Source organism: Varroa destructor, unplaced genomic scaffold (genome assembly GCF_002443255.2).
Source record: "Varroa destructor unplaced genomic scaffold, Vdes_3.0 BEIS01000006.1, whole genome shotgun sequence".
In the NCBI taxonomy this organism is placed as follows: Eukaryota; Metazoa; Arthropoda; class Arachnida; order Mesostigmata; family Varroidae; genus Varroa; species Varroa destructor.
Window position 1 is genome coordinate 31,140,299 of NW_019211459.1, and position 11,450 is coordinate 31,151,748.

Consider the following 11,450-nt stretch of genomic DNA (forward strand, 5'->3'; position numbering starts at 1 on the left):
TATATAGACGTTTAACGGACGCACTTACTCAAAGCCACATCTGGCACTCGCCTGCAACTGGACAAGACTGTGAAGATCAGACAGTACGAACCATTATAAGTCTATAATAAATACATAAGAAACGAAGATGACGTAAGGAAGGTTCGTGCACGAAATCGAGGTTGTTTTACACTGCCATGAGAACTCAACACATTAAAAAACTCAAATCATCATTGGATTTTCGGAGAAAGATTACCTTTTAGTCACCAACTGCCGTAGACGTCTTCAATACGAATTGATCGCCGGTTGTGGTATCTAGTTGAACCTGTACTGAGCTGAATTGAACTGGCTAAAATATACACCAGCTTCGTATGAGTTGGTTTAAGTTTATACATCCATATATGTGTGAGTCAGACAGGATCGCTAACCGTTAAAATACGGCGCCACGATAATACAAAGCAGAAAGTAAATTTCTTTTTGCCGTCCTTCCACTCCACAATTGTGAACATTCTCACAAATAGCAAATCAGTTGCCGTTCAATGTCAAGGAACACGGGCATGCCCTTCTTTTTATATCTATTGCCACGATTGCTTTTAATCGAGTCCAAGCACGCATTTGACCTTTTTAATTTTTATCGCATTATTTGTTGTTTCTTGCACAATCCAATCGAAATTTGATTTGATTTAAAACCGATAGCCACACATAAGGATGCAACCTGTATCCTTTCCCAATATGCCTTTGCCATTACTAACTATTATTTTATCATGTATCGTGTGGCCTTTTCGTGTCGAGATATATGTACAGAGAAAAGCATGTAGCGGACAAATTGGTTATTTGGTATTTCATGTCATCATTGTGTAACCTCGAAAATTCTGAAAAACCTCCGCATCGACCTGTTAACGCCGATAGCAGTGCTACATTCATGATTGAATTGGGATGGGCCGCACTAGACTGATTCGTTACCTTAACGTAAGTTATAAGCGGCATGAGTCTAGTAGCGGGTAGGTGTCGAGCAGCCTAATTTTGGGTCAACACTTTTAGGTTTTTCGACGGTCACCGCATAGCTGATTGAGCCGAGCACAAATCCTGGCAGCTGCACCGATTGTAACGTTCATTAATGACATATGTTCGGATTTAAGGAAAAGCAAAGCTTCTCCATCGATGTCTTGCGAGCGAAATTCGTCTGCGTAAGCAGCGCAGCCTGGTACGCTTTTGATGAAATCGTATACCTCTTGAACGCTCCAGTTACATGGCAAATTAGGTTCCGCAGGTTTGTCGGCGATGGAGGGTTTAGGTTCGACTGTAGGAGTCTCATTGGCAGCTGTATTTTCTGGTACCGTCTGAGTCGTCTGAGGTTGTGCAGCAGTGCCTCCAACAGCTGATGTAGCGGTTGCCTGAAATAGCAGAAAAGCAGGTTCAGATCTTGGTGCAGGTTAGCACTACAATTCATATTAGAAGGAATTTTTTGTGCGCGATAATTTACCATCAAATAAGTAAGGTTCTTCATCAAATAAGTACCGGATTGTTGCAATAACTATGTACCTAAAAGCAACTAAAGTTGTCTATAAACACATGTCAATTACTGGAAGTGTGGTTAATTGTTTCTTAGCTCGATAGGTTGAAGAGCTTCCTGTGATATAGCGTATTAGACGTTCTTGTATAGTATCTCAACCACTGTTTACCTTCAAGAAAACGTGATGTTTTAACGGGTATCTGTCAGAGAGCCTTCTGGCGGATACCTAAACATCATGCCTCGTGGCATATATACAATTAACGATGTAATCGCATGATATACTTTAGTTTTATCAAATAACCTACCTGAGACTGTATAGCTTCTGTAGACTCAACTGTGTTGCACTTTTCTACTGTTGTCTTGCCCGCCGGAGCTGAAATGCCGTCATCGGTTGTCACACTTTTCGATGCGGCAGGTGTTATTGCCGGTGCTAACGCAGTTGGTGCCCTGTTTACGTTGCTGTTGTTTTCAAGCTTACGTTTACGTTCTTTACTGAGGGCGGCGGAGGCTTGCTCACGACGAATCATCTCACTGAGAAGAGCGCTTCGGCTCACGGGGAAAGGCTCTGAACTTTCACGGATCACGTAGCCCTCGATGATATGCGTGAGAATCTCGGACGCTTGCTCAAGAGTGTCCGGTACTGGTCCAACATCCTCTGGGAATGGCGCACCGATAGGTGGCGACATCGAATTTCCTTGCGGTCCATCTGATCGGTCTGGCAGTGATGTCTGGCGACGTGGATAGAGGCGATATCATATCAGTCATCTCTTATCATGCGATATCACGTAATTCCTTTTTATTGAATGAAGAAATATGATTGATATGTAACCACGACATAATATTACCATGGGAACAGCAGCAGCAATTGGTTGTGAAACGAGTTCAAGCGGGGGCACCGTGGCAACAGGTGGTAATGACGCGTGTGGGGGTTGAGATCGTTCTTTGGCCTGTTCCAATCCCATAGGAGTTACTGCAGCTGATGAGGCAACAGGGGTTGTATTATGGGTTTGCTGAAATATCAAGCATACAACGTTAGTATTTTTGCTATTCTTTTTTTCTCTGCGGCAGTAGATTAAATCAAAACGAGCACTACTTTTAGTCTAATATTGAAATTTTAAATACATACTTAATTACTAGAACTACTCCATATGGCCGAAAGCAGATCACCAAGCAGCCAAGTGTCAGGATGAAGAAAAAGATTGTTAATTTGAAAGAAAACATTTGACAAAGTAAGTGAAAAAGGAAAGTCAGCCAGTTTTCGATTGATTCGAAAAAGTTCCGTAATATTGTACCATAGGACTACTGGCAGTTACAGGCGGTTTGGGGGCAGGCATTCTCATATCGGTGCCCTTCTGTTCAGATGTATGAACAACGGTTGGAGCTACAGCGACGGTGAGCTTCGCGTCTGCAGCATCCTCTAGCTTCGCTGTTTGTGGTATAGGTGCCACTGCAGCACTTGGGGTGGTCGTGGGTACTTGCTGACTAACTGGCGCTCCATCAGCTGCAGTTATCGTAGGCGTCTCTACAGAAGGTTGCGGCCGGATGGCGATGCCCCGAAGGCCACGAGGGCCAGCCTGTACTTTCGGCCCGACATTTGCTTGTTGAGACTAATTGCAGCGAGAGGGACAAATTGCAACACAAAAAATTATAATATATGTAGCATGGAAGTAATCGAGTTGAACTATTCTCGTTACAGACTGAAGGGTTAATGGTTTCTTCTCGAGCTGTGTACTCGAAAAAATAATTATTATATCGTTTACCACCTACCGCGATAGGCCGAACTAGTCGCGGAGCTCCGGCTGCCTGCATCGAAGTCGGAATCGCCGTCAAAAGTTGGCCATTGGTCTGAACCTGAGATATACCAAAAAATGTAATAAATATTATATTTTTAGCAAATATGCTTAGATAAAATCAAGTTGCCAATCACCTATTTCCAAATAAATAAATTACACAGTGTGTCCAGGGTAATTATCAATGTAGGTATTTTCTCACATTTGTACCTGCGAACAAGAATCGCTGACCTTTCACTGATTTTACGTCGTCCACTTAATTTTATGTAGAGTTAAAGGTCCACATTGGTATATGACACATATCATCACATTGTAAGTACCCTATTCAATTAAACGTAAGACTAGCTTAGCGCTATCGCAATTTAGTAAGCGCTTACGTCAGCACTTTTTGCGTTGGAAAACCACCATCGAACACCCAAGCAATGAAAAAACCACTGTTAACGCTATCAATCCAGTCTCACTCTCTCAACTAAATAAAGACTCCCCAAAAACTGACAAGTTGCGCGCACTACCACTTGAACCTGCTCAGACGAGGTCAAGGCTTTCTTGAAACCTTTGAGGAGAAGTGTCTCCTTGCAAAGTATATCTTTCGGAGAGCCACGAACTCCGGTCATTTTACCAATTGGAAGTTGTGTTCCCGCGTATTTAATAAACACGCGCTCTTCTACCAAAAAAATGAGAGATAGCCCTATGCTAACGCCGATAAGGCGCAAACCACCGAAGAATCTCGTAAACACTAGGGAATTTCTTTTGGCGCTCAGTCATAAGAGGATTTTAATAGTGACGAAACATACTAGCCTTTTAACTGTAAACGAAGCCGATAATGTGCGTATTTTGCTTTAAGATTTTCCAGTAATTGTTTAGGTAACAGGTGCAGAATATCCCCATTAAATCAAGACAGTGCGAAAAATTTGATGCGCAGATTACTCTAAAACGAACGTCAGATCGCTATATAGATTTGTTTCTCCATTTAAGCAGACGTCCACTTAGCCGGGAATCCACACCAGACGAAACCAGCTTCCCTGTGTTGACAGTAAGATGGGTGAGCTTAAGAGGGATTCCTTCTTTTCGACAACAGTATTAATATTGCCAACGACGCGACTGAATTTGCCTCAAAATTTGCTTTCAACCGGCTCCTACAGTATGCCCTTTAGGCCAGACGCTACAAAAAAACTTATTCAATCACACACGAGCATATTGCGCTTTGTCAAAAAGAGTTAATAAGATGAAGTCCTTGAGAACTAGAACTCAGTGCTACATATGTAGGTCCATTCATGGTGGATCTCTAACACTACTTTCCAATAATTTGGCCAAGAAAGGTATATGCTATTTGCGAACAATTTTTTATAGGACGCGTATCTAGGTGTAATCAGCACTTTAAATTGGACATTTGCAACGGGTGGGGTCCGACCCTGTTAAATAGGGATGACATTAGTATATTTGTGCAGGTCAGTGCAGTTACCGTATAAGAAGAGCTCTAATCAGTGGCGCAGCAACGTCCTCTCAGTTCCCGACCACAACTTGACCATCAGCTAGTATTGATCATGCACTCGTCTATTAAGCCCATCAAGAAGTCATGAAATTCAACCACCCGTATTACGCACATATCCATTCCATCCTTTCTATGGGAAAAATTCCTATAATTTCTAAAAGAAAATGTCACAACTGAAACTAACACCTGGAAAAAGAGTAAGTTGTCCGAAAAAGGACGTACTGCAGGAGGAACGCACTTGACCACCTTTTTTGTCAGATTTTAAAATCTGATATACTGTATCTTGAACCTTCTCCACTGACTTTAATGTTCCACTACTTCGGTTGTCCCTGGCCTGTCACTTGGATGTTCCAAAGCGCTTCTATGAGACTGCACCTCGACCAGCACCTGTATACTTGCAAGAACCCGCTCTGCTAATTTGTGGACGTTTCATGTTAAAAACACAAGTTTCAAATTCCTTCACTCCAGACCATAATGCTTCGCTAATTGTCCAGGCGGCAATCTCCAGTCCGTTACGGGCCTTGCAGCTAATAAAACTTTTTGTAGACTTTAGACTTTTTTGCGCTTCGTCGTAGCAGATTGCGCCTTTTTCCGTTTTGAACATTGCTCAAATATCCCTACCCATTCCACAGTAAGAAAATCAGACAGTTAAACAAGACTTAACTGGTTGAGTTGTATCACCTATAGCGAGTGCATAGAGCCCTCTCGTTCTACTTTTATGTGAATAAAAAAACTTAAAAGTTACTTTTTACAAATGTGTTAGTGCATGTTGATCTAATAGTTCTTGCTGTGCAAGTAATAACAACATGCCACTGCATGAAATATTTGCAGCTCTTTATTACATCTATGCCCCTTTGTAATTGAAATTGGTAAGACTACGGCTCTTGAAATAAGTGCATATTCTAACTGGAAGGTCAACGAGCGTTGTTGATGTGAAAAAAAAAACAAAAGGTGAAAACTAACCGATATGTGTTGCCCTGTATGAAAAAGCGTTTCGGGTTGCATAAGAGCTGTTGGCTGTTGCTGTAAACTAGCTGAGATTGTCGTCGGTGTTTGTTGTGCTGTTGACTGAGTAGGCGGGCCTGTTTGACTAAGTTGTTGTAATTGTTGTTGCTGCTGTTGTTGCTGCTGCGTTTGCGGCTGCTGTTGCTGCTGCTGCGCCTGCTGAGTTCGTTGAAGACTCTGTTGAAGAGCGGTCCGAAGTTGAGACTGCGCGTCCTGCTGCGGCTGTTGCTGCGCCTGCTGTTGTGGTTGCTGTTGCTGTGAAGGCTGCTGTTGTTGTGATTGATTTTGTTGTTGTTGCTGCTGCTGCTGTTGCTGCTGCTGTTGTTGTTGTTGCTGCTGTTGCACCTGTGCTTGCATCAGCGTTGGCACAGGACCGGCGTGAACTACAGTTGGCAGGACACCCGTTGGCATTTGGTGGACCGTAGCTACGCCAGCAGGCCCACTGAGCTGCTGGATAATAAAAGCACAATAGCATTAGTACTAACAATCATTTGATATGATATTTAAAACCGTTAAGGTTGTATTATTATATGTTATTCGATCATGTGTAAATTTACCTACATACTGTCTGCCGGTCTCTTTATGAGCTCGTAAATCTCAATAATAGAGGTCTTAGTAGCCTATTTATAATCTGGTCAAGTTTTATAAAAGACTTGTTCGGCACTTCTTGAAATTTCCGAAAGGTTTCGGTTGAACCTTTCAGTTTCCAAAAAGACGAATTTTCCACATTTTTTCCACTGAAGGCTAAACTATTATTATTATTATTATTCTTGCCGGTATTATTCTTGCTGAAACAGTTAATGATTAGTAAAATACTTCCGTGTATAAATCGGAAAACCATCGACCGCGATATCACATCGAGAAAATTGTAATGAGATGTAGGCATGACAGAGACGTTTCAGCGTGAGTACACGGGGTAATGGGATGATGACAACCTAATAGTAGGTCTGCTTCCGAACTATAATTTGATCTAGGTAAAATCCCAACACTAGACTACTATTTAGCAAGGCCAGGGGTTAATTTTAGATCTGGTGGAGTAAAATCTGTTTCGATTAATATTGGCAGGCATAATAGACTATGATTTTAAGTTTAAGGTTTTTTAAACCTACAAATGTAAGAGTGGGCTTACTGTCATCGAGCTACAGGTTAGATCGCATATAATCAATCAACTGCGCCAAAAAAACAGGTTCACTGGGACAAGTTAAGCGGTTGACTAAAATAGGTAAGTGGAAATAATTAATAACTGTAACCGACATCTGGCCGATAATCATGGCCCCAAAGGTTTGCATTCGAACCCCACCTTCTATTAGGCCAACACGAATAAAATAATTATTATTATAATAGGCCATTGAAACAACAGCAAAGTAAGTATTAGAGTTCTTCGAATGAGCCCGGTGGACAGTTAAATAGTAAGAGCAGAGTAACTGCAGCGCCATAACTGTTCGCATGTGCCTGGGCTATATTTCATGTTAAGGGAGGCGTCCGCCAGTGATTCAGATTAGTTGAACGAACAGTAAATCGGACGAGGGGCCAGGCCATTTTGCTAATAAATTCTATATTTGACTGTTAAGAATCGAGCCCTTTTCAGAACTTACCGGTGCTGCGGTAGTCTGTAACTGTTGGGCTTGAACCTGAACAGGTGTCGTGCTCGCCGTCTGTTGCAGCTGATGCTGCTGCTGCGGTTGTTGCTGTTGTATATAGACACTACCATCGTGTTGATTTCGTATGAGGATGGATGGCTGCAGAATAGGCTGCCCGGAAAGTGGTCCCGTCCACGAAATGCCTGGCCCGAATGCGTTGAGCGTCTGCAAGGGACCGAGAATCGTTTGCGCTTGGCCGATTACGGGCTGGCCAACTGTACCCACCTGGCCTACGCCAACCTGACTGGCCACCAGTTGCTGGCCAGTTGTAGAATTGATTTGTCGATATTGAGCCCCTGGAGGAAGTCCGGCTAACTGCAACTGCGGCTGCTGCGGAGCTGTAGCAGTCTTTTGCTGTTGTTGACCAGCCGGTATGAACTTGTGGGCGGTTTGCGGCTGTGGGCTCGGACCAGTTTTGGTGATTGGACCTTGAGCTGTCTGAGTCGCCTGAAGTACACCACCCGCACTACCAACCATACCCCCCTGTGCATTGGTGATGGTCATACCCAAAGGACTGAAGACGAGGGCTTGTCCGTTGGCGCCAGATTGAGTCACGAATTGAGTCTGGGGCGCTACGTTGGTGACAATCTGTCCAGCTGTTTGTTGGGCACTGCCCTTATGAGCCGCGGTCATTCCCGCCACAATTCCACCGGCCATGGTCATTTTGCCTGCCACATTCGTTACCGCACCACCTTGACTTGTCATCACCTGAACACCCTTGTTCGGCTGACCTGCTGCCATGCCAGCTATTACTGGTTTACCTTGACTGTCTTGAGCCATTTTCTGCGGCGTTCCCTGAGCCTGAGGCTGAGTTCCCGGTCCCGTCATTACAGTAATTTGACCTTGACTCAGTTGTTGCTGTATCGTTAGGCCACCGGCCGGTGATAACAGCACTTGCTGTTGACCGGCAGCTGTCGCTTGGTAAATAGGTTGAATGTAGCCGGCGTGGTTGAGGGTGCCCTGCTGTAACACCGACACCTGCGAAGGAAACTGAAATTGTTGCAAATCGGTGATAGACAAAAAGGAAAAAGATCCCCTGTTAATGTTTCTTCACAAGTAAATGGAAAAAGGTAGTAAAAAAAAATAGCGCCGACCAGAGTGATAGCTAAAACTCCTTTAAACTGCTAGCTTTCCAAACGGCTGTAAAACATCATATCAGATGTAGGAACTCACAAGAGAAATTTATTAAAACCTGTATTCATACTGGTGTATGCATTTAAAAAAGTTTTTAATAAAATTCATTATCTAACTTTCTCAGTAATTGAATGTGGGAAAACCCAATCACAAGCAGTTTCGATCGTAGCGACCACCTATACACATAAGCGTGTTTCAGTTCTTTCGAAGTTTGTAAATTTATACTAGCCGCTAGCTGCTTCTTACCTGCAGTGTGGTGCCCCCTTGAGCCATCGTTTGGAGAACTGTTGGTGACTGGGGCATAACGGTACCAACCGACGTTACACACTGCGGAAATTGAATCGTTGCAGCTGTTGGCGGCGCAGGCGAAGAGTTCATATGGGGGCTAGCCTCGTGAGGAGGCGTGGAGACGGCCATCTACCATTAAACGAAAAGAACGACCATATTAGGTTAAATCGTGCCAATGATTATATACTTGAATGAATGTTTGTCAACAGTGAAACATCTCTATTACATGTACATCCATAGTACAAGCAGCATGTGCCTGCAAGCATGTCAGAGCAGCATTACGCTGATGCGGATAAAGGCAAGCCCTTTTCTGATATCTTGCTATCAAACTAATTATAGTTACAGTCACATGAGAGAGCGAAGATGCACCTGTTGTTGAGGTGTCGATGCTGATGAGGCTGGGGATCCAGGCGGTGCCATTGCTTGATGGTTGTGCGTGACACCCATTGCTGGCTGAGATAATACTGTAATGTGGAGGTATACATTGACACATTCAAGGCATAGTCGGTACTTTATCGAATTAACATACCAGCTATTCAGAAAAATTTGGTAAGATAATAAGGTACTGGTTTATCTGTTTTCTTCAAATCTACCGACGGCCACGTATTTAGAACAGAGCGTAAAATGAGCTTGTAACAATTGGAGGAATCATGGGACACTCTGGTACTCCCTAGTTGTGTCGCTTACCGTATCCAGTCGGCGCTGAACTTGCAATTGGAACGTTCATTGTTGAGAGTTCAACTTCCTGAAATAGCAATCGTACTGTAAGATATATGTATATGTATATGGAATAACCGGTTTATAGTTTTGTTAATGTTACGCCAAACATTTAATTGGCCCGTGTTTAGCGTCAAAAAATGATTCCGGAGCATGAAGAACTGTTTAGACTACTATTATGCCCTGCTAGTGAATCATTCCAGCATTATGGTAAAATATCATAATGTGATACGCTGGCCGCTTTGTACGTTATCCATGCGTGCATGCTCGTTTACAAAGTTTTATGCCACAGAAATCGTTAGACAGGTATCTTTTGCATTGACTAGAATATTCGTAATTGATCAATCATCGCTGAAATTTCACAAATAGATAAGCTTGCAACTACATATAGATACTATGAAAAATTTCCGTTGCCCAAAGGAAGAGCACCTTTTTAGTAATTTTGCTGCGAGTTATTCTTCTTTGCCTTGCGGAAGGGCAGACTAAAACATCAAGATCGAATTCTGTATAAAAAAAAAAATGTTAAAATAAACCGAATAACGGCGAGTTGATGTGCACCACCCGTATATTGAGTATAGTTAAAGCTCGTTTTCCATAAACGCACAAATTTGAACTGTACTGCTTTCGTACATTTTTTCCATTCAAAACGACTCTGAAGAATATTATAGATACTTTTCAGGCATAGAAAACTGATAAAGGCAATATGCGTAATAAAGCGGAGAGTAACTCAAATTTCTTTAACTTATTTCTAATTAGTAGCTTAACACCTTCTGGTAGATTTTATATTCGGAGTAACGAAAGATTATTATTGCGATGACTGTCTATACAAGTGTGTACATAAATACACTGGCATTGTCTGATTCAAGCAAGCTAACAGAGAGAACTATTACATCCATAGTTGATGTAACGTGAATCTAGCTTTGTTCGTAATATTTAGATACGCTTATTTACCACTAGATTTGTACGGTAAAAATTACCTTGTATAACAGATCCTGAACGATATCTTGCCTATTCAGTTACACAAAACGCGCTACTCTATACAGTTGTCGAAGATTGTCGGAGGAGCAGTTCATCGATCCAATTTTTCAAGTATCGCCATTCCAGAGGAAAATTTCTCGTCAATCCCTGACCATTTATTTAGTAATTAGATCATTCACATAAAACATTCAGACACACATCCATAAGTGCAATCCGGCTCTCGGTTGACACAAACCGAGCAAAGCTTCTCACTTTAAACCTACGATTTAAACTCGAATGTAATCTTCACTTCATATTTTAACAGTGAGAATTGTATCCTTTTTCTACTTCTGATTTCCATTTCCGATTGATAGCCTACGTATTGTTTTGAGACTGGCATTTGGCTAATCGTACTGTTTTATTTCAATTACAGATCTTGTTTGATAAAGCAAGTTCTGTCATAACCGATGATACCTCTTCCACGTAATAAAACTATTAGTTTTTCCGTTGGACTTTTTTTAATCGTACACAAACGTTCCAAATATCCTTTGATTATGACGAATTCGGTACAATAAAAAGTGTTTATTAAAACCTGTGAGTATGATTAAAAATGATGAGATATTATTGAGTGTTTGTTGACAAGGATCTATCTGTTTTGCACCGTCCTGCCTTTCCCTCTGTCATTTCGCCATCGCCACCGTATTCCTTCTCCATCACCAGTCCTGTCTACTGCTGGCGTCTCGACTGCAGCTCCCTCTAGCTTAGGTTACTAGATACTAAAAGGTCCTTTGGTTCATCTTCAATTTTTCTTAACCGGGGGGGACTTCTGTTGCCGAAGACTCTTGTGTAAAGATGTTGAAACGCGGACTAAGAGCTATTATTAGCGTAGGCCACACGCAAACGACTCGAAAACGCGGAGCTTATTCATTAACAAA

At 42.3% G+C, this 11,450-nt stretch overlaps 1 protein-coding gene across 3 annotated transcripts; it reads right to left on the minus strand.

The window, feature by feature from the left end:
• Positions 1-142: 142 nt before the first annotated feature.
• Positions 143-11,238, minus strand: LOC111253380 (uncharacterized). Of its 3 annotated transcripts, none has more exons than XM_086992753.1 (12): positions 11,108-11,238; positions 10,536-10,683; positions 9,529-9,586; positions 9,211-9,305; positions 8,800-8,970; positions 7,375-8,409; positions 5,738-6,229; positions 3,260-3,343; positions 2,785-3,099; positions 2,338-2,502; positions 1,798-2,220; positions 143-1,373 (listed from the first exon to the last, which is right to left on the minus strand). In XM_086992753.1, the coding sequence occupies exons 3-12, from the start codon at positions 9,566-9,568 to the stop codon at positions 1,017-1,019; spliced, it is 3,177 nt and encodes a 1,058-aa protein (XP_086848879.1). In that variant the 5' UTR covers positions 9,569-9,586; positions 10,536-10,683; positions 11,108-11,238; the 3' UTR covers positions 143-1,016. The 3 variants fall into 3 exon arrangements, with proteins under 3 accessions (XP_086848879.1, XP_086848878.1, XP_086848880.1); XM_086992752.1 differs by having other exon boundaries at positions 10,990-11,235; XM_086992754.1 differs by having other exon boundaries at positions 5,738-6,226; positions 10,536-11,236.
• Positions 11,239-11,450: the final 212 nt, after the last annotated feature.